The sequence below is a fragment of the Strigops habroptila genome, chromosome 12, assembly GCF_004027225.2.
Source record: "Strigops habroptila isolate Jane chromosome 12, bStrHab1.2.pri, whole genome shotgun sequence".
Lineage (NCBI taxonomy): Eukaryota > Metazoa > Chordata > Aves > Psittaciformes > Psittacidae > Strigops > Strigops habroptila.
Genome location: NC_044288.2, coordinates 13,166,489 through 13,189,745, shown reverse-complemented (window position 1 = coordinate 13,189,745; position 23,257 = coordinate 13,166,489). Strand labels below are relative to the sequence as shown.

At 57.4% G+C, this 23,257-nt stretch overlaps 1 protein-coding gene across 1 annotated transcript; it reads right to left on the bottom strand.

Annotated features, from left to right (window-relative positions):
• Positions 1–774: 774 nt before the first annotated feature.
• NDST1 (N-deacetylase and N-sulfotransferase 1) lies at positions 775–22,301 on the bottom strand. Its single transcript, XM_030503554.1, is given in 17 exon segments — positions 775–2,416; positions 2,521–2,623; positions 3,439–3,548; positions 4,400–4,570; positions 4,792–4,966; positions 5,405–5,528; positions 5,679–5,775; positions 6,127–6,309; positions 6,463–6,591; positions 6,922–7,107; positions 8,213–8,367; positions 8,540–8,627; positions 8,821–8,835; positions 8,838–9,305; positions 9,862–10,305; positions 10,307–10,774; positions 22,246–22,301. Coding segments are annotated over 16 exon segments (2,634 nt in total). The 5' UTR covers positions 10,373–10,774; positions 22,246–22,301; the 3' UTR covers positions 775–2,296.
• Between the last annotated feature and the right edge of the window lie 956 nt (positions 22,302–23,257).

The window sequence follows — 23,257 nt, the reverse complement described above, 5'->3', positions numbered from 1 at the left end:
CAGGCACTTTGAGGCCATCGCAAGGGCTGCACTGTCCTCCTTGCCCTCTTAATTAACAACCAATTAACTCAGGGCTAAGCCGGGCAGCAGCTGGTCCCACCTGGGGCACATCACTGTGGCTGGATGTGAATGACGGGGATAGCGTCCAGGGCTTGGGAAGTGAGGGTGACGGGCACAGGGTGCACGGCCTGGCTTTGCTGCAGCACCTTGTCCAGGCAGGCAGAGCGCGCAGGCAGGCAGCCCGCAGCTCTCCCCTCGCAGCCCCTTCTCCTCCATGCGGCGGCTCCCGCGGCACTGCACATCATTTGTCACTCCGACAGGTCCGAACAACCCCGGCTGGGATTAATTAGGCGCCGTCTTCGTTTCCTGCAGCGCTGAGCAGGGGCCGGGCTGCGGAAGGCAGCACACGGGCAGGCTCCGGCAGGCAGGGACTGGTGCATGGGGCAGCGGGGAGAAGACAAGTGGGGATCCCCCTGGTTGCCCCCCCCAAATCCCTGCCCCACTGCTAACACAGCCGGTGGTAGCACACCAGTGTGCTAACACATGCTGGATGCTGTCCCGGCTGGATGCGGGCCCCATCCCGGGAATATGAAGCCATGGGCAGCTGTGCAGCGTGGCCGGATCCAGGACTAGACAGCTGCTGCCACCTCGTGCATGGAGGGCTGCCCCTTCCTCCCCAAACACCCCCCCAAAAACGGGCCCCAAAGGCAGATGGGATCCCTGAGGAGAGGACTGGATCATGCCAGTGAGAAGAAACAGGCAACAACCAGCAAGTAAAACCAGAGCCCCCCATTTATTAGCAGTTGGTTCAATTGCCACTGGCGCTCGGGAGCCTCTCCCAATACAACCCCATGGAGGGCAGAGGGGATGCAGCCCCCCCATGGCTCCATGCATAGCTGCAGGGGCTCCTGCAGGAATAACAGGGTAGGAACCCCCCCTGCCAGTGGGACCCCTCTCACCGAGGGTGAAACACCGTGTTCCCCCCTGCTCCAGAGGTGAGGGCAGCATCCCGGGTACCGCATCCACCTCCAGCAGCAACCGCTGCCATCCTGCATCCCTCCATCCGAGGGGGAATTTGGGCGCTTACCCCAGCAAACCTGTGGTGGCTCAGTCTCATTTGCCATCCGCACCAGCAAACCCCAGGGGACAGGACACAGGGATGCAGCTCCGTACGGCACCACCGGCATAAAGCTGCCATCTCCAGCTGGGAATCCATCCCCTGTATCTCCACTGACCTTCGTCCACGTCACGTGTAACAATCAAAGAGACCACATAAACCCCTCAGGGCTTTGGTACAAATTCTGGCACTGAAGAAACACAACCCCCTGCAAAATGAGAACCAAATGAACCCACCCCACACCCCCCCATTATTAAAATACTTTTTGTTTTTAATATTCAAGAGGTTTGAAGTTCTCAGCATCCTTCCGATTGCCGTTATCCCAACGTCCACCCTGTCCCCAAGGGCCGGCTCTCCTCTGTGCCGGGGGACGTTGGGTACCGCTTGGCTTTACCACAGGAAACACCACGAGTGAACAAGATTGAGGGTGGGCTGTGGGGAACAGGAGCACACCAGGACCTGCACACTGGGACCAGCACATCTGGACCAGTCTCCTGCTCGGCCACGGTCCCATCATGCTGCCCATGGAGAAAGAATAAGAGGTTGAGGAGCTTGAAAACAAACAGAGATGATAAAAGAATTCATGCCCGAACCTTTCAAAGAAAAATCCACTTTTCCAAGTAGAATCCAGTAAACTCTCCCATTTCCTGCACTGGGGCTGGTGGCAGGAGCAGGTCTGGGTCCCTGTGTGCTTTGGGTCTCCACCAGCTCCGCTGTTCTGCTCCAGCTCAGCAAAGTCACCTCCAGCGTGCCCAGAGCGGCTTCTCTACCCTCACACCAGGACGTGAGGGACGGCTCTTTGCTGCCCTCAGGCCCAGGGAGCCGGAGCCCATTTTGGGCTGAGAAAGGGGGAATTTGTGCCACCTCCCCATGTCAGAGTGGGGCGGGAAGGGACCTCATCAACAGGCCCAGCAATTAAAAAGGAAAAATAAAATGAAATAGAAAGGGGTGTGGGGTAGGTGGAGAGGTGGCAGCACCGGGACTGCAGTCAGGCTGCCTTGGGCAGCCTCCAGTGCAGCCGTCTGCTCCGGGGGTCCCCTCCAAGGTGTCTGCTCCGGGGGTCCCCTCCAAGGTATCTGCTCCAGGGGTCCCCTCCAAGGCCGGGTACTGCTGAGGAAGGTCCCGCTGGGTGCAGGGCTCCATCCCGCTCAGGTATTGCTGGGTCGTGGTGGGCAGCAGCTACCTGGTGCTCTGCAGCTCCTCCCGCAGCCAGGTGGGCAGCGTCTGCCCCATCTTGTACAGGAGCTTGGAGAGCTCGATGTTATGGTCCCTGTAATAGTCCCGCAGGAAGGCGCGCGACTGCAACGGGAGAACACAGAGGAGGGTCAGCCCCGAGCCCACCACCCCAGCACGGCCCCCAGGCCCCACGTGGGACCGTCCCACGAGGCTTTCTGCATACTCACATCCGAATCCATCTCAGGGTACTTCCTGCCTTTGCTCTTCCCCAAGCATTTCGTTTTCCCTCCATCCAGAAGCTGACACCAGAATCCTTTCTTTGGATCAAACCTGTGAAGCGAGAGCTCTGCCTCACCCCTCTCGCCCCGCCATGCCTTCCACAGCATTGCAACAAGCCCCTCTGCTTCCCAACCCACCACAGGGGCACTTCTCCACCTCATTTTAACCCACAGCCCAGCTAACATCTCGTTATTGACCCCCTGGTACAGCAGGCTCTCCATGCAGCTGCACGGTAAGCATCCCACCAAGGTTCATTCATCACCACATTGCCCTGCTGAGGGAGCACAGGGGCCTGCATGGGTTTAGTTATTATTTCCTGCAGCACTTTTGGCCCTGGATGCCCTCAGGAGCCCCAAGGCACCGGGGTGCAGACTCAGAGCAGCCACGTGTGTAGACAAGCCCTGCACAGAGGTGAATTATTACCTTTCTAGAAGCTCTGGAGGCTCCTGCTTTCCACTATGGCTTTAAAGTCTGGAAGGCTCAGAGCAAGGTGACACCCACAGAGGTGCCACGCTCCCAGCAGCAAGAGCTGCTCTCTGCAGTGTGTGCATAAGGAGCTGGGGTACCAGGGCTCAATAGTGTCACATGCACCACAAATGCACCCCTGAACTCTGCTCCAAGAGCCCAGAGCTGCTCCCAGGCTGCCTGGAGTGACACCACCGTCCCCACTGCAGTGTCTGGGTAAGCACAGCAAAGCAGGGTGCTTGCTGGATGTTATTTCTGATGACAGCTGCCCCAGTGTAGGTTGCAGCAATGAGTCTCATCAAAACCAGGAGTAGCTCTGCAGTGAGCCCCATAACGCTGGAGGCTTTGCACTGGGAGCAAAGGCAGGTTGGAGGAAGGAGAAGCTCAGGGGAAGGACTCACGCCAGGGTCTTGTGGTAATCAATGAAGTTGGTCACACCGAGGAACTTCTGGACCGTCTCCATCACTTTGGTGGGTTCCGTTCGGAGCAGCTTGCCATCCAGGACCAGGATCTGCAAGGAGCAAGGCAGAGCAGTGAGGTGCTGCTGGCTCCCAGCCCTGCTCTCCTGGGGCACAACACCCCCTTCACTGCACCTTTTGCCATCTCGGAGCCAAATTTGCCACCGGCCTGTGCAGCGTCCCCTTTTGGATGCTAATGTGCCCCGGTGTTCACTTACACTGGGTGTCGAAAATGAAATGCAAATAAAAGCCAAGGCCAGGATCCATCCAGGACAACATCAGAGCTTCACCTCGGGGCTGCCCAACCCGCAGCCAGCCAGGATTGCATTACAGCAATTCCGCCAGCAGCACACAACTAATAGACTTTATAAGGTTAAGTGACAGTGGAAAAATCGTTCCGGGACTGAGCCTGCCCAGTGCCAGCAGTGCTGCAGTGTGTGGGTCACAGCAGGGCTGGCATCCAGCGCCCGTTTCGCCTGCAGACAGCTCAACCACGGGCAGCTCTGCTGCTATTTTTGTCCTGCTCTGATGCCGTGGTGACACCAGACAGGGCAGCCCTGCGGGGGTCTGTGGCCAAGAGCAGCAGGCTAATGGTGGGTGCCCCTGCAGAGCCACCCACAACCACTCACCCTGTGGCTCCCTTCCAACCCTGCTTTGGCAGAGGACCAGCACAAGGACATCTCTGTGCATCATCCATCACCAGCCTCACGCTACAAGGGCTTCCTTGTGCAATATCTCCCCTCTGCCCCTTCTCCAAGTACTTTTTCCCTCTCTCCCTGTTTTTTAGTGTGTAAGAAAAGCAGCTCCCGCGGCAGCACCCTCACAGCTGATTTTGGACCCAAGCTCTTTTCCCCCCACATCCTTGCCTGGCTGAGGGTGCTCCCCAGGGTGCTCCCCTCCATACCTGGTTGGCGTGGTAGCTGTTGAGCCAGCGCTCGATGTGTGTGGCGTACCAGCCCGGCACCAGGCAGCGGTTCTGCAGGGCCCGGAGCTTCGGAGCAGCCTCAGGTCCTGCCGTGATCACCTCGTGGAAGGTGTATTTCAGGGCAACCGGGTCGTCGTGAGCTCGCTGGTGCTGTCAGGCAGGAGCAGGACAGGTTTGTTCCCAGGGCAAGCCAAAGCCTGGGCTGCCCATGAGGCACCATGTCTCCCAGGCCACCACGCCATGCCTTGTTCAACCAGAAAACTCAGCACCCACAGCCACCCCACCTCCCAAACCAAGCTGATAGAATCCTCTTGCCCAGCACCCCATGGGGCTGCCCACAATGGGGCAGAGACAGAAGGTGGGCAGCTCACCTGATACCAGGAGTAGGCTCGATCTGCAGGGTTGATGAGGATGGTGATGACTTTGGCCTTGGAGAGCAGGGCGGCAGCTCGCCGGGGAGCCACTTCTGAGTCAAAGTAGTTGGCACTTTTCTCGAAGTAGAAGTCAGAGGTGGTGTTGGAGGGGATGGGGAAGAACTCCATGTACCTGGGGAGGCACAGCGTGAGGCGGGCACCACGAGATGTCCCTGGCACCACCCCTTCACAAGTGACATATCAGACACAGTACCGAGCAGAGCCCCCCATGTCTGACACGCTGCCAGGAGCTCCACAACCCCCTCCAGCCGTTCCCAAGGGCCAGGCCTCACCTGATTCCCCAGATAGACCCCAAAACCAGGGGTAGCAGAGGCACAGAAGCCTGGCTTCTGCCCAGGGCACTTCTGAGCCCTGGCAAGTGGCTTTTGCCTTGCAGACAACACCTCAGGGCTGAACCATGTGATGGTCTGAACGCACAGGGCAGAGCCTGTGTGGGATTCATCCAAGAGCCCAGCAGCTACAAGGCTGATGGGAAACCCCACAGCACCACTGCTCCCATTCCCAAAGGAACTGGCGCTCCCAGCTCAGCCCCCACAGCGTGGAGACCTACCAGTCGATGCCCTTGTGATAGTTGTGTCCATTGAAGAACTGTATCTCCTCGAAGGTCTCTGAGCTGGGGTAGTTGCTGCTCAGGTCTGGGTGCATCCCCAGGAAGAGATAAAGGGCGGTTGTTCCTTCAGACAGACAGAAAGCGAGAGCTGACTTGGGACAACCCTCTCTCTGAGCTCTGATGCAGGGCAGAAGGGCTGCGAGGCTCTTTGGAGGTGTGGGGGGACCTGTCCAGCCTCCTGGCATGCTCATGGCACAAGGGTGAAGGGAAGTACCTGTTTTTTGAGGCCCAATGATGAGGAGCTTTGGGAATCGGTCACAAGTCTTTTCTTTGGACCAAATGTCTTTGTGCCGTTTGTCTTCACAGGGATCCTGAAACGCAGGAGAGGGGATTAGAGACAGGGCAGCCTGGAGCCCACAGCACTGCTCAGCCTGCTCCAGCCCCAGCAGACACACAGGGAGGACATGCTGCTCAGCGGGCAGGGAAAAGACCAAGCTTATCTCCAGGCCTGTGGAGCAAATTCCTTCCTGACACCACCCCCAGAACCACAGAGAGGTTTAAAACCACTGCTACCCGGGGGATCAGAGGCAAACGAGGGTGGACAGGACCTGAGGAGGTCACTGACTCCAACCTCCTGCTCTGAGCGGGGCCAGCTATACCCCATTTCCCTCTCCCAGCACAAGAAATGGGGCTGCTCTCCCCATTGCAGGCATGGAGGGTACCTGCCACAGCGGGTCCTTCTCCTCAGAGAAGATCTGGAAGTATTTCTGTGCTAGCTGCACCGGCGGCAACGTCTGCAGCTTCAGGTTGGTCCAGGAGTTGAGGAAGCGGACCAGGTGCTTGAAGGTGTACAAGCCCAGGCGGTCATTGCCGTAATTGGACAGATGGGTCATGAAGATGCTGATCTGAAGCAGAGAGGATGGAGCAGGGGTTAGTGGAACCTCACCCAGCAGCCATCCCATGCAATGGGATGAGGACATTGGGAACATCTCCCACAGTGGCGCTGGGGGACAGCTCTGCAAGAGACATCTGTCCCCCTGCCCCCAGGCAGCACTCACGGGGTTGAGGAGCACGGTCAGGAACAGTTCCCCCCCGTTGATGATTTTGTCCAGCTCACTGGAGCCCCCGGGGTATTCATTGTAGAAGATGGTGTGCGTGAAGAGGCCGCAGGTTTGCCGGGGGAGTACCTGGGCAGGAGAAAGAAATGGATGGAGTAGGTGGGGAAATGGCCACACTGCCTCCTCCAGGCAGCCAGGGCTGGGCCCTTCTCCTCCTCAGAGGTCAGGACCAGCTCTACTGTCTCTCATCACCCTCGACTTGAATCCTGCTGCCCACAAGAGATGGAGGGGGACAGATGGAGAAGCCAAAAACTGTCCTCGCACAAGCTTTCCCCATGCAGGATGAGCAAAGGGCACAGCCTCCTCAAATCAAAGCACGCAAGCTGCCCAAAAACCACCTCCTGAGTGTGGTTTTGGTGGGGGAGGCAAGAAGAGAGAAGGTAGAGCCTGGCCACCTACCATGATGCCATTGTGGATGAAGCCACGGCGGTAGCGAGCGGGTTTCAGGTGAGGGTACTCCTCCGTGCTCGTCACTTTGATTGACCAAACCTGCTTCCAAGCTTCGTACAACTGCACGTGCACGGGGTACACGCCTGAATGGTGGGGGGCCACGGCGTACCCCATGTCAGTGGGGATGCCATGCTCCTGCAGAGAAGACAGCGGAGAGTGGGTGACCACGAAGACCCCAAAACCACAATGTCCAAAACCAACCTCTCCCCAAGGGACTGCCCATTCCCAGCTATTTGTGCCTCTGGAGAGCAATCAGGGCAAGGCTGTGCCTGCCCATCCTCTCCCAACCATGGCTCTCTCCATGAAAGGGAGCGCAGGAGCAGACATGCTGGGTGGACACTCGCTCCTCTGCTTCACGTGGACCATCCTCATCCCTGCCATTTCTGCTGTCACCAACAAAACAGCAGCAGCAAAGCTTTACGGTGGAGAATGAGGAGATACATCTATCAACACAGGACTGTAAATTGGTTTCTATCAGTCTGCTTCTATTGTTCATAAAACAGCCTAGAAATTGAGCTGGAAAACTGCACATCCCTGGTAGGGGTGGTCTGGTCTCTCTCATATTAAGCATCTTTAATTATAAGGCAATGATTTCAAGTTAGCCTGAAGATCCCTCCCTCAGGCCATGAGCCTGGCTTTACCCGTTTGCATTCAAGACAGCTGTGAGCAAACCAGTCGATCACAGCATGATCTGGTCTCAGTGCTGGCTTTATCAGGACCACACAAGGGACAATCCAAAGGGATGGACAACCCCTTACCAAGGTGAAGGTCAGCTTTATAAACCAAACGTGTCCCCAACAGCTCGGCCTGCAGAGGGAGTTTCCATCAGCCTGAGCCTCCTGGCACAGAGCCGCTGCTTCAGGATCCCACATCATCACCCAGCATTAAACAGCACCGGGCTGAGCACCCAACCCGCATCCCGCTGGATTGGAGCTCTGCATCCCCCATGGAGGCAGCCAGGGTACAATGCACAAATGGTGCTTCCCTTTGAGCAGGCCCTGGGGCAGCTCGCTGCTACAGCAGCAAGTTGGCTGCTGCAGATAAACCCTTTTGCTTCAGATACTAGTGTATAAATGGATTTATCCACCCAGCTGCAACATGGGAGACATGACTTAACGTCACCAGGTCCCTTTGCTCTGGCAAGCAGAGACTGTCCCCCATGTCCCCCATGTCGCCTCTTCACCCTCCTTCTCCATCCTCCCCCCACCATAAGCAACCCCACCAGCAGCATCTTACTCACGACAGCGAATTTCTTGTTTAAGGTCATCTGCTCGGCGAGAACCGACTGGTTGTGGAAGAGGTGAGGCTGCATGTGGCTCCACATGTGGGGGAACCACCAGAACTCCCTCACGTAGGACAGCAGCAGGTCATCACCTTCATCCTCGGCATCGGTACCTGTGGGCATGACACTCACCGTCACCACCGGGCACACAGAGCCCCCCTGGGTAACCAGTTGATGGGGTGCTCAAGGTGGGATGCTCAAGGATCCTGCTGCAGCCCTGAAATCAGCCTCTTTGAGCACCAGTTTGTGCCCCAACACTCAAAGCGACGCCCTCACCCTCCTCACCCGTGTGGAAGAATTTCCCTGAGTATCCCAGGTTGAAGGTGAAGTTCGGGATGTGGGTGCGCAGCTCGTTCTGTGTGTCGAACAGTGCCTGGGGGACAGAAAGCAAGATGTCCTCAGGATGTGGCAGCTACCATGCCAGGGTGAGGAACCATGCCCCCGAGAGCTTTGCAGAAGGAGGAGGGATGCTCTAGGAGCAGGAAAGCTCTTCCCTGGAGCATTCCAGAGCAGCCACAAGCATCCATCCCTCCCCTGCCCACCCAGCCGGGACACCACATCCGCACCTTGACATCTTTCCACCTTTCATGCGTGTGCCCTCCTTGCCCACAAAGATATCATCGATGTCCACCAGGATGTAGCGGTCGAGGGGCAGGGAGAGCCTCTTGCCCGTCAGGAAGGAGACAGAGTCCACAAAAACCAGCTTGTGCAGCCAGAAGTTGAGGTTGTTGCCAAAAAGCACCCTCTGGATGCCGTCGTGGAGGCCCAGGTCCTGCATCACGGTGGTGTGCAGCGCTGCGTCCACGCTCATGTGCGGGATGGACTCGGCCGACTTGGTCTTGGCCAGGAGGACCGGCTCGTAGGTGGAGTGGTTGGACTGGAAGACGGTCCAGTCCTCCCCGGGGAGCACACCCTTCTCCACCTCGCTGGGGCGCGTGATGTACAGCAGGGGAGACTTGGGGTTGATGCTGCAGTCCTTCAGCGCCAGGTTGGAGTGGAGGAAGAGGGGGAAGCCCTTCAGCTGGGCGCTCAGCAGGCTGTTCTCGTTGGCCTGCATGGGGGAGATAGATGGGAGCTAAAGGAGATGGGATACTGGGAGCAAGTGCCTGGCTGTGCAGGTAGGGGCTCACCAGGGACACCAACAGCCAAGGGGGGAGGCAGCTCAGCACCCCTGGAGGTCTGGGTGCCAGTTCCCCCCCTTCCTCTCCTGAGCATGGGGTGCCCTTGCCCCCTTGCACGCTCAATCCTGCTCACCTCCAACATGCAAAGTGCCCCAGGGTAGGAGAAGGGTAGGGGGCTGCCAAGCAAAATACATGCTTATGCTTTTGGTGGATGCCAACAGGGTTGCTGCTGGGAAACTGGATGCTAAAAGCAACTGGAGTGATCCCAGAGGTGTGTTTTTACCCTCAAAATAAAGAGGGGCTGCACTAAGATAGTGCCCTCTGCTAGAAGCCTATGTCCACGTCAGGCTGCAGGCTGGCTCCACACCAACTCAAGCTGCTTGCAGAAAGCAAGGGGAGGGCAAAGCCCTTGCAGGGACCTCAGACTACCCCTGCTCACATCCAGCCTGGCTGCAGGGTCTCAGCTCACCCCGTGCACCCCCTTACCTTGAAGAAGCCGATGATGCCCACGCCATACTCCACACAGTACTTGTCCAGCAGCTCCCGGTTCCAGGCGTCCAGGTTGACATACTTGAGGATGTTCTCGTAGATGATGAGCGCAAAGCGTCCCCGGTCCTTGTCGGTCAGCGTGGGCATGTCCCCCTTCCCCGGGGCGATCTCTGTCCTGTATTTGAAGCGACTCGACTCCAAAATAGCCACGATCTCCTGACCCAGCTGGGAGTAGAGACTCTCCACAAAGACCAGCACCAAGGGGTCCGTGCGGGAGGAATCAGCCACCTTGATGGTCTTCAACGGCAGCAAGCGGGAAGGGGCCACTTTGGGCTCGTCGCAGTCCGGCCCCGCCACGTCCCCAGAGGGCTCCAAGCCCCTTTTCCACCCATATAAATAATAAGCAGAGACGAAAACACTGAGCAGGCAGAAGGCAAAGAGGCAGGAGCAACACCACCTGCGGGGAGAGCTGCCAGACACCGCGCCGGGCCCTGGCCAGCACAGTCATCCTTGCATCCGCGGGGCGAGGGGGAGCCCCTTTCCCTGCTCACCCCCTCCCCTCGTGAGCGCCGGGGAGGGGAAGAAGCACCCAACCAACCCCCAAAAGAACAGGTAAAATTAAACTGGATACTCCTAATAAATTAAACCACTAGCAGGCCGCCCGCGCAGGCGCTCTCCCCTCCAGCAGTCCGGCGTCCCCCGCTGCCCGATTCATGTCACCATGGCAGACGCACCCAGAGTCCCCTTGCCGAGCCGAAATCCCCGCGGTGGTGGCGGCGGTGGCAGCAGCAGCAGCACCATGGCCGTGGCGGCACTAAGGGGCGGCGGGCGGCCTCGGCACAGGTCGCGGCGGGCACGGGGCCATGGTGGCTCCCCGGGGTGTCCCGGTGTCCTGGCTCCACACGGCGCCCTGCGAGAGAGAGGTGGGATGAGCGGGGATGGATGGTGTCGGTACCACTGCCACTGCTCGCATTGGCAGACCCCTCGGTGAGCTCGCTGTGTGCCAGGGCCTGCTGAGAGAGTGCTGCGAGCTCCTGATGGTGGCACGAGCGCAGCAGAACACACACATGTGCCATGGGACCCTGGCTGTGGTGTGGGGCACAGCAGCATCGCTGGGGTGCTAAGGAGAGGAGCCCCCGGGAGTCCCCATCACACCAAGCAGCCCCACTCCTCCTGTTTGCACAGTGTGGGGAGGAGAACAGGGGTCTGACCCTCATCTCCCTACCCAAGGGCAGGGAGGGACACGGGCAGCCGGCCAGCATGAGGCTGAGCCAGGAGCTGCCAGCCAAGGTCACTGAGATGGTCACATGGGAGCAGCCACGTGGAGCCAAAGGGACCTTGGGAATATTTTGCCTTTCCCTGATAAAAGCCCGTTTAAAAAAAGAAAAGAAACAAAACAAACAGAAAAAAAAGGACTGGGCACTACTTGCTGTGGGGTGAAGCCACCCAGAGGGGACACACGCTGATGCAGCCAGGGTGCTTAAGGGAGAAATGAAAGTGTTGACATAGTAGCTCACAGCACAGTCCCCAGCACTGGGGACAAGGGCAGGAGCCCCTATTCCTCCCCAAGGAGAGCTCCCTGTGCCCCACTGCACCGTGGCTGAGCACTCACCCCACAGACACCAGCCGGGTACGTAACGGGATTAACCGTGGCCGGCTGAGCGGATATGCCATGGATTACAGGGCTGGGGCTTGGCAGGGTAATCCTGTCATCCCTGCTCTTCCCTGCACAAACCCCACTCCAGGCCCCAGCTTCCCGCTGCTGGCGTGGGTGCTGCTTCACCCAGGTCCCCTCCATCACCAGCACCCAGCAGCACCCCTCACTGCCGGCTGTGCCAGGCACGGTGGGACAGCCGGGTTTATTGACTTGTAATTTATCTTTATGCACACGGATGATCTCCAGAGAGGACCGTGAGAGGATGCACCTTTGCTCCTCAGCCGCTGAAGTGTGCCCTGCCCCAGCTCACACCTTCCTCCCTGGAAGCACTGGACCTTCAGCATCCCAAGGAGAACACCCCACTGAGGCTTTGGACCAGGGTGTTTCTCCAGGTCCAAAAGGAGAAGCACACTGGGACTTGATTTTAGGGAGGGTTCCCTGCCCAGGTACCATCCCTAGGGATGCAGAGAGCTGGGACCACATTCTCAAGCATCCTGGCCATTCCATCCTGCTCCCCCTCCATTTCTTTCATCTTTCAGGAGCGGTGGGTGCTGGCAGCCACATTCCCATGGCGATGGGTGAGCAAGTGACAACCAGAGCTTTGATGCCAAGAGGTGGAGATGGCAGCTGATGGGCATGCGTCCATCCTTGCACCACCCTCCATGAGGCAGAACAGATGGGAACGGGGCCCCACATCTACATCACCTGCCATTTCAATGGGGCTTCGTTAGTCCATTCTCTTCTAAAAGCTTTTAATTACGGTACTTAATGAGCAGGCTTTTGAGACAGCATCTCCAGGCAGACACTGATTGAGTCTCCCTGGGGAGGGAGCCTGCCACGTCAAAGCACAACAGCAACACCTGCATCGGACCCCTGGAGCAGCCACGTGTGAGCCGGGACCAGGGCAGGCAGCATCCCACCCCTCAAACCCAGTGCTGAGGCAGGAAGCAGCAGGAATCCTGCTCTGCCGGTTCGCTGTGGAGAAAACCCTCCATGGGGAGGATGCTGAGAGTGGGGATGCTCCCGCTCAAGGTTTTCCCCATATGAACCCTCTGTCAGCGACCCTCAGAGGGGAGATTTAGATTAGACATTAGGCAGAAGCTCTTCCCTGTGAGGGTGCTGAGGCGCTGGCACAGGGTGCCCAGAGAAGCTGTGGCTGCCCCATCCCTGGCAGTGTTCAAGGCCAGGTTGGACACAGGGGCTTGGAAGCAACCTGCTCTAGTGGAAGGTGTCCCTGTCCGTGACAGGGGGGTGGAGCTGGATGAGCTTTAAGGTCCTTTTAACCCAAAACACTCTGGGATTCTACGAATGGGTGCTGGCTGCACACTGCCCAGCAAACCCCTGCTCATCCCTGGCAGTGGTGGGAGAGCTGACGGCTCCACACCAGAGAAGGAAGCAGGTTTAGTTCCAAAAGCACAAAACAAGTTCTCAAAACCAACAGCTTTTCTGAAGCAGAAAGGGAAACACGATGGTAAAATAGAAGAAAGCCCACAAGAGCTGGCAGGGTGACAGCAGGAGTCAAACTTCCTTTTAACCTGATTTTTAGAAGCTGCTCAGGTGCCTTTTAAAACCATGGTGGTTATTTAAAAGGCACCGGCTGGAAATGTCAGCCAGAGTCCCACACACAGAGCTCAGGCCCCCAGAAACACCACACAGCACCGGCAGGCTCCCCTCACACAGCCTCACACCAAGGACCACAGGAGAAAGAGCCCTGGAGAATGCTCTTTTCTGGTGGGTTTCTGCGCAAAGCCCTGGCCCAGGCTCCACTGAAGAAGAGGTCTGGAGAGGAGGCTTAGCCACAGTGCTCTTAATCCGCCTGCCCTGACAAACACAATCAGCATCTGAGCAGCTTCCCGGGCGCAGCCGGAGCACCCTGCAGGGCTGGATCTAACCCTGGGGCAGGCAGGGAGCGCAACTGGTGTCCAGGGAAGCCCTTTACTATCAGCACTTCAAACCTAAGGACAGCTGTAGGAGGAAGGGGAAATGGTTTGAAAAGCCTTTCTAAATCCACTCCCCAGCATGGTTTAGGGGCTGCAGCTTCCCCCTGGCCAGAGTTATTGGCTCCCTGGGGAATCACTGCACCCCAGAAAGCCAGAGGGGCACAGAAAGGGATGCGAGGGGATGAAACCACCTCTGTCAGCAGCTTGCAGCACTCTTCCTTTAACCTCCGGTGAGATTTTGCAGGGATGCAATGGGAGGATTAAATATAAGCAAGGAAGTGCAAGCAGATCCGGAGGAGAGGGAAGGGCCGGCGGTCCCGGCAGACAGCCGCAGCAGGGTTTGATTTATCAGGGTGCAATAGGTCCGGCTGCAGGTGCAAGATGTGAAGATCAGGCAGTTCACAAGTCCCGGCTGTCAGATAAATCAACTGTCCCAACCCCATGTCCCAGCGATGGGAGGTGAGCTCCAAACTATGGTGTGACACAGCAAGGAACTGCTCACACATCCCCCTTGCACCACTTTGGAAAGGGCTGTGAGGGAGGGAGCAAGCATCCATCTTCATGGAGAAGGGACCCCAAGACCTTCTATGTGCAAGACCTGACTCTAGTAGCTCACAGACCCCAACATTCCACCCACAGAGATAGGGCCACATCCTAAACACCAGCACCACTGGGTAATCACCTCATCACCCCCACTCCAGCTCCACTTCCCCACGTAAGCCAGAGCTGGGGGTTAAGCCTGGATGGAGGAGGATTTAGACGCAGGATGCTAAATTGCATCACCCAGCTCAGCGATTTGCAATCCCTTCTGCTCGCTCCAGTGCTTCCCTTCCCATATCCGACCACCACAGGGGATATGGCCAGCTTGGCCCCACTGACACATCTGCTTATCTCCCACTTGTTCAGCTCTGGGGCCCTCAACACAAGAGGGATGTGAACCTGCTTGAGTGAGTGCAGGGGAGGCCACAAGGATTAGACATCAGGCAGAAGCTCTTCCCTGTGAGGGTGCTGAGGCGCTGGCACAGGGTGCCCAGAGAAGCTGTGGCTGCCCCATCCCTGGCAGTGTTCAAGGCCAGGTTGGACACAGGGGCTTGGAGCAACCTGCTCTAGTGGAAGGTGTCCCTGCCCATGGCAGGGAGTTGGAACTGGATGAGCTTTAAGGTCCCTTCAACCCAAACCAGCCTGGGATTTGATGGCAAAAAGCTACTGGAAGGTCTAAATTCAGCCCCATCAAGGTGACAGCGCTCTGCCCACCATGCCTGCTGTGTCTCCCACACCTCACACACCCTCACCAGCACCCTCAGCAATCACTAACCGGTGCCCTGCAGCCCCAGGAATCGCAACTACCTTTAAAAGGTGCACAAAAGGCAGCCAAATTATTGTTATTATTCATAGGTTTAAGTTCCCTCTAGAGGGAATCCCCTTCATTCCACTGGTAATATTTAGAGGGCTACAGATCTAAAACCACTGAGCTAAGCATGTCCTTAGAGAGGAGATTAATGCCATCATATTATTCAGGAGACAACTATGAGCTGAAGACAGGGGAGCTTGCTTTGAAAATGAAAAAGTAACTGGCATGAAAAACCTGCCTTTAAACACCTACCTCTGCACCGCTGCCTTTATCAACGGTGAACAGCAGTGATCCCAGCCTCGGCTGGAAAGAGCAAAGAGTTGGGAGTGCTGGCATGGGAGATAAGCCACCACAGGGTGCAAAGGATCAATGCCTGTCCTTGTGCCCATCACCTCCCTCCCTGGTCAGGGCCAAGTCCACCGACCAAGAGAAGGCACCATCAGGAGATGAACTCCTTTGGGTGCATGGTGGTGTGAGGATGTACACTGCTACCAAAGCACAGCTCCCTGGTGCAGCATAAAAACTTCAACCTCTGCAAAACCAGGGGATTTTCTTGGTGATCCCCACTTACTGACAGCCTGGGATAGCCTTTAGGATGGCCCCAACGAGACACGGATGGAGGGATGAGCTGTATGGGCACCCAGCTGCCTCCTGCCAGGCTGCAAACCCAGGGTGTCCAGGCAGGAAAGAGGGATGCGGAGCACATGGAGAGGGGAAAACGAGCAGAAACAAGCTGGTCCTGGCCACCCGCTCTCCCCGAGGCTGCCCGTGCGCCACAGGCAGGTTTATAATGCCAGATAAGGAGCGTCTCAGCAGTAGATTACACGGGCTGCTTAAGTGCTTTGCAAACAGTAGTTACAACATGCCAGGGAGAAAAACACCCTGCTGCTGGCAGGGCACAGCCCCAGCACCGCTCTCCTAAGGACACCCGTGTTTGCCCAGTGCTCAAAAGGTGGAAAATCAAAGGACAACGGCAGCCCTAGTAGCTGCCCTTGGGACAGGCAGGGACAGGCAACTGCTCCCACCCCAAACCCACCCAGCTCGGCTTCTCCTCTTTGTGCACAGGCTGGATAGGAGCAAACACAAGGGAATATTGGGAAAACTTATCCGGATTTATTCAAGGTCTGGAGGGTCTGCACTCCAGGAGGACTTCAGGAGGGAAATCCTCCCTTTTTCTCAGCACTTTATCTTAAAGACCTGATTTATAAAGCCTGGTCGGAGCATCCTCGTGGATTGCTGCTGCTGAACCAAATTCCCTCTTGACACCTCGCTCTCCTCTGGATGTAAACCTCTGGCTCTGGCTGCCCACAACCTGCCTGCTCCTTTGAGAAAGAAACAATGAGCCCAATGAAAGCGGTCAAAGATCTTCACTTTGAAAAGGTTATTTTTGGCCAAAGCACCTTGCTCTGGAAGAGATGTTTCTCACCCACAAAGCCCTCTGAGCACTTTGGTTCTACTGAAAAGATAAAAGTTATGTTTTTCTCGTGTTTTCGTCAAAAAAACCAATCTTGAAAATTACTCTTTCCCTGCAGAGGAATGGAAAGGCAGGTTCCGTGTGTGGTAAATCACTGCCAATATTTGCTGATTTTTCAGGAGAGAAATAACCCCAAAACAATGAAAAAACCTATCCCAAATCCCAAAGAATTGGGTGAGGTTTCTGGAAGCCCATGGTTAAAACTTCTTCCCAAGGCAAGCCCGACTAACAGGGCTTTTAAGACTAGTTCTAGCAAACCCCACATCCTAAACCCACTCCCCAGGTCCTGCCCCTGCTAATCCCCATTCCCCAGCCTTGGGGTGCTGCAGCCACCAAGGCTGCACAAAAGAACCCCCCCCCCCGGCGAGGTCACCCCATTTCTGATCCTTGGGCACCGGTGGCTGCCACCCGCTTTGTCCTCAGCACCCTGATTTTGAAGAGCACCCCTCCACACTCCCCCCCATGTCCCAACACCAGCATGAATCAGCCTCCTCCATTAATTAGGCCAGCAATTAGTGGCAGTCATTAGCTTTCCTACGCCCCAGGGCTGCTGGCTGGGCAGCCGGCCCCCCAGCACTGATGGTCCCCAACAGCATCCCGACCAAACACCCCAACACCCTGTAACCTTGTATTTTGGGCCACGCTGCTGCTTCCCCCCAAAAAAGCAAGAGCTTTTTGGAGGTGACTTCTCCTCACGGGTATTTTTTGCCCTTGAATCCTTGGGAACAGCCTCGCTCTGGAGGAAGGAGCTGGGGGAATTCTCCCAATCCTTAATTGAAAGAGGCGCTTAACGAGGAGAGTTTCTTTTGTCCCTTAATTGAAACAGGTTCTTACTGACAAAACTCTCCATGAATTTTAAGTGGGTTCGCAAGGGGGGGAAAAAATCCACTCAATGAATCGGGTTTTCCTGCTTTGAAATGTGCCATGTGGGTTCCTGCAGCTCTCCAAGCGCCCAAGAGCCTTTCTGGACAAGCAGGGCCTGAATCCCAAGCATTTTAAAAGGAAAAAGGACAAAGGGAAAATAATCTCATATCCAATTTTATACCGGCTGGGTGGCAGCCTCTGCTCTCACAGCAGGTCGTACAAGGACTCGTACCCAAGAAAACACTGACCGAAAAACCCCTCAACGCCACCTTTTGCTGCCTGTGACACTTTGCTTGGCCAGATTTTCCCTGGAGAGATGCTGATCCTGCTGCGAGCGCGGAGGGTGATGCTGGATCACAGGGAAGCAGGGATTTTTCCCCCCTCGGCCATGGCAGCGCTGCGAGCCCCATGGGACCAAACCAGCTGCTTCGTTTTCTTGACAGCTTCCCATTACAGGGAATTCGAAGTGGGTAGGAGAGCAGATCCATCCTGCCACAGCAGAACTGCCGGCTGCCCTGCCAAGCACTTAAACCAGCCCCAAACAGTGCTTTTGCAAAGCAGCATCCATAAAACCACAGCATGGAACCAGCTCATGGAGAGCAACCACCCCCCAGTGCCTGCACTGGGAGAAATCCCTGCGAGGATGGAGCATTGCACAAGCTTGCCCCCTTCTCCCAGGGGCTCCGAGGATCCAGGCTGCATCCATCCTGCCTGATGCTTTGCTGAGCCACAGTCAAGCTCTGCTTCCCTGCAGTCTGCCGGGAGCCCAACGCACCCATGGGGCCGGGTGCTTTGGAGGCAGGAATTGAATGGGAAGCCAGGTAACTGCTGATGTGCTGCAGGGACGGCTCCTGGGCTGGCAGGTCCTTTGGGGAAGGGCTGGGAAGCGCAGGCAGATGCAGAGGCGGGATGCTCGCGGGCCGGCACACTCCGAGGTCGTGGCCGGGCCAAGTGGAGGTCAGATCCTTTATTAGACCAATGGACACGGTTGGAAAAATGACACATTTTGGGTGTGCAGGCATTCTGCAGGCCCAGGAGCACATCTGTGTTCTCCTGAAGATATTTGTTAGGCTACTAAAAGACATTATCTCTGCACGCAAACTTTGCCCACGACCTAAAAAGTACCAGAGGCTGCAATGCCCACTGATGGTGGAGCCCACGTGTGACCCTGCCAGCGTAGCATCGGGGCTGCTGGCACCCAAACTGCCTCTGGCCTCCCCTATTTCCACATCCCTGTCTGAGGCTGTGTGAATCAAGCAGCACGTCCATGGGAAGCCTGTTGCTTTAGTTTTACCAGCTCCCAGCCTACCTGTCCTCTCCTCCTCCTCTGCAGAAGCTCCAAGCAAACCAAATGCTTGAGGAACCAACCTAGATGCCCCATCTACACCTCCACCCCAGTGCCCCACACACCAGCTTGTGCTTTCAAGCCAGTGAGAGCTGATAAACCACCATAACACGTGCTGCTTCACACCCTCCAGCCAGCAGGGCCAGGGGACCACATCACTCTCAGCCTCTCTACCTGGGGACATTCCCCACTCACTCAGGTGGGCTCCCGCATCCCCATCCCGGGTACCACGCATAGCCTCCCTCTCTCCCAGCCTTGATCCCACTCTCCGACATAAATCCATGAGGCCAGCAGTGCAGTGGCACAGCCAAGGGACGAATCCAGGCTGCTGGAGCACACACAAAATGGCCTGAGCTGTATGTTTATACTCCAGGCATCGACAGCATTTTGCAGCCGTATTTCAGGACTGTGCTGTTGACACTTTCTAACACATCCCTTTTTTTTTAAGCTGGTAACATCGCTCCAGGCTCCAAGCCCTGCAGGGCTCTATAAGGCTGTGAAGAAGCAAACAGTGGTCAGGAAGGGGGATATTTGGTGAGATTGCTGACAAGTAGCTGGAAAGCATTTGGGTTTTTGCTGAGGCCAAGCACAGGAAGCAGAGCCAAAGAGCAGCATGCTACCCTGAGCAGCAGGGGACACCCGGGGGGCTGCCATCCTTTCCAGACCATATGGCAGAGCCACTGGATGAGCTCCACATCTCCACGTTTGCCATGCCCCAAGCCCCAGAGACAGAAAAACACTTCTTCTTCCTTGCTTTGCCATCAGTGATGAGATTCCCAGGATATCTTGGGTTCCTTGGCAAAAGTGGGACAACAGGGGAGAGCCCCTTGGTCTCTCCAAGACAACCTGCATTCTCCATGACTTTGAACCAAACCAGCAGCAGGGCTGAACTGCAGGCATTAATACCAGCGCAGCTCCTCCTGGGATACCTCACACTGAGGGATCTGTTGACCTTCCTAAATCCTTCCAGGAAGGTAGCACCAAGGATTCTCATCATCTTTCCCTGTGCAGGGGGCTGCAGCAAGGTCCTGATGCTTTTGGGGAGGACACGGCACCAAGGCGCCTCCCCAACCCCAGCTCCCTCGCCACCACCGCAGTCACTGTGGGATTTACGGCTCGATATTGATTCGTCTTTGCAAGCTCTGCCATTCCAGTCGGTGGCTTTTGCAGGAAAACAACATGAATCATAAGCTACAGACCGCCCTCTCCCCGCGTCCGCGCTGTGTGACTCACCGAGCCCTTCCAGGGGTCCTGGTTTGAGGCTGCCTGCTCCGCTGCACCTAGGGACGGGCACAGAACAGGGGTGCAGGGGCCACCATCTCCCACAGGCACCCAGGGACTGAGTCCTGAGGTTTGTGAGGTGGTCTCCAAGAAAGCAGCATCACGCTTTCCCTTCACCGGGTCCTCCTTCCCTTGTCTCAAGCACACATGGTGATGGCACATTGCACAAAGCAATGCCAGCACCTTGGCCAAAAACACCACAAGGAAGCCAAGGGCAGTCATAGGATCGCAGACTGGTTTGGGTTTGGAAGGGACCTTTCAAAGGTCATCTAGTCCAACTCCCCTGCAATGTGCAGGGACATCTTCAACTAGATCAGGTTGCCCAGAACCACATCCAGCCTGACCTTGAATGTCTCCAGTCCTGAGGTCCTAAAGCACCTTCTAGAGCAGGGCAGGAAACGTCAGTGAGATAGGACTGGGGAACCCCAGTCCTCCGTGGCCACGAAGCAACCACAAGATACGAGAGCTTAATATCTTGCTTCTCTCTCTGTCCTAACCTCATGCTAGCAGGCTCAACCTCAACAACCAAAACTAAAAACCAACTCGAGAAGGTACATCTAAGAAGGTAGAATTCCACAAAAGACCATTTTGAGCAAAGCTCTCCATGGCCCTGCCACACAGCACAAACAGCCAAGAGAGCAGCTCCATCTCCAGCACCTGAGATGGGACACTTGGTGCAACCACAGCCCTTCACCTCCACGACAGGCTCCCAAAGATGACCCCAAAATCAAACCTGAGTACAAAAGCCTGCAGGAGGAGAGGGGCAGACATTATCAGTGATACTCTGCAGCAGGGACACACTCTGCTGTGCCACACTTCACCATGACGTGCTACTGAAAGAAGTATTAATCATTCTTCTTCGGTCCAGCCTAGTTTTGACTAGAAAAGGCATCACCTTTTCTTCTGTTTAAATTATCACCAACAGCGCGCTCAGTATGTCCTGTTCTAGAGCACTGACAGCGCCGTACAGAAAGAAAAGGGGGGAAAAAACCCAAAGCAACCCACAATAAACGGGCTGTTTGGATGGGATGGGTTTTCCATCCCCACCCAAGCACAACCGCACCAGATCCGCCAGCTTCCCAAAGGCGCAGGAAGCGGGAAAGGGTTTGCGTGTGTGAGCTTTCCTGTCAGTATCTGTGCCCTGTGCCGGCAGCTCCAGGGTGGAAAGGAGGAATTTGGGGGCTGCAGGCAGTGGGGTGGCATGGCACGCACTGAGGCTGGGCAAGGTGACCCTTCTGGGTGGCTTGGGGACCATCAGGATGGCAACACGGGAGGTCCTGGCTTCCCCCTACCCATGCACGGATGCTCCAGACAAGGAGCAGTGCTGGGAAACACGAGCTTGGCCATCACCTATGCTGTTCTTACCAAAAAGGAGCGCTGACATGGGCAAAGGGAAGATGCTCGGCCATCCCGCTAGCAGGATTTGAGGGTTTTTTTCCCTGCTGTATAAAGCCCCACACGTTTTTTCTATTGTTTAATTTCCTTCTTCTCCACCCACAGCAAGTTCACTGAGAAGCGAGGAACTTATTTCCTATCGAATCCGTCCCGGTTGTTTTATTTGGAATAAGACGACTTCCTCGGCCGCGGTCCCCGTGTGCAGCCGAGAGGAGCAGGCAGAGGGCTGCTCACCTCCCAGTCTGCACCAGCACAGCACCGGTACAAAACACTCTCGAGACTGGAGTAACAAAGATGCTGCTTTGCTGCAGGAAGAGCTGCTGCTTCAAGGCTGCCGGTGACAAAGGAGCATTGCAAGGCACCGGCTTCCCAGCCCTGCGAGCACCGGCAGCGGGAAGAACACCAGCCCCGCGGTGTGCTGCGGCAGCGGGAAGGGAGAGCCCCGGCGCTGGGATGTGATCGCAGTGCTGGGAGCAAGCACCAGCCTCTACAGGAAGCAAAGCCTTTTGAGTGATGCCCAAAGGTGGCCACGCTGGTGCAGCTCCCACACCGCCAGGCATCACCGGCTGCCCCATGGGCAGCACACAGGCTGCGGTGGAGGCAAAACCCAACAGATTTGGGGGGGAATAATAAACACAGCGATGTCCGAGAGGCCCAGAGTTCACGGGTGGCTGGGGAAAAGCTCGGACCTCTCCTAGCGGGGGTGATACGGTGGCTGAGCAGAGCCCCGCCACGCCGTGCCCCATCAGACCCGACCGCCTGCAGCCCTTTAGGATTCCCCGCTCCCCGGAGCGGGCCGCTTTTAGGCCTCGCACCCCACGCCCCGGGTGGCCCGTGCTGCGGCGTGGCCTCGGCGGCTGCGCCGCCCGCTGCGCGGCCCCCGCCGGCTCCTCCCGCGGGGCACCGGAGGGGCCGGGAGGGCCGGGCTCGGGGGTGAGGAGGGCGGCGGGGCCCGGCCCCGCTCCCCGCCCCAGCCCTGCGGCGATGCGAGGCCCGGCGGGTCCCCGGCCCGCGCTACCGACCGGCCGCCCTTTGTCTGCGCTGCCGCCGCCTCCCGCCGCGCTCGGCCCGTACCTGCCTGCACGGCCGGGCCCGCACCGCTCCGCCAGGCCGCCACCGCCGCCCGCTCCGCTCCGCTCCGCTCGGCTCCGCCGGGCCCGGCCCCGCTCAGCGCGTCCCGCCCGCCGCCCCGGCCAGGCACGCCCCCCGCCCGGCCCGGCCCGGCCCGGCCCCCGGCAGGCCCCGGCCCGGCAGCGCCGCGCTGGGCTCCGTGCCCGGCCCAAAAGCCGGGGCGGGGAGGGCGGGATGCGGCCCCGCACATAGCGGGGTTGGAGCCGCGGGGCTGCCCAGCGCCGCTCCCGGTTCCGCAGCCGCGGTGAGAGCCGTGTCCAGCCGCTGTGGTGCCGGGGCACACGGGATGACCATGGGCCGTGCGGTAATCTCCCGACGGGAGGGCTCCTTTGATGCCCCGGGCATGGGGCGCGTACGATGATCTGCCCCGCGATGCTCACAGCAGGTCCCTGCTCTCCCGGCTCTTCGCTGGGGCAAGCACAATGGGGTGTCTGGAAGGGTAAAGACCAGGCGGTGTGTTTGGTGTAACGGGGGTGTCAGGCTGATGCCTCCTACAGAATCCTTTTATCTTTCTCCCAGTGTGTGTGTGCGCCCTTCGTGCCAGGTTTTGAAGCCTGAGGTTTTCCCCATCCTCCTCCCCAGCCACAGAACCCGGGTGTGGTTTCAGAGCGCTGGAACATCATATCATTTTGCCCTTTCCACCTCAAGACAAGCTCAAGGTTTGCATCTGAGTCACGCCTGGCAGCACCCCAACCTGTGTGAACACACATAAAATTCCCTTCATTCCTCAGAAAGGGGAAAAACGAGCATTAACGCGGCTCAGCCACTCCGCTCCTGCCCCTGCCCTCCCCATGGAGGCTGCCGGGGGCTCTGCCGGCATGTGGAGACCTGCTCCGGTCCAGGGGAAGGGAGCCCATGTTCATCATCAGCAGGAGCTGCCCAGGTCTGTCTCACTGTGTGCGAGAGAAGGGATGTGGTACATGAAGAAGACCCCACGAGGTGTCATGTCCAATCC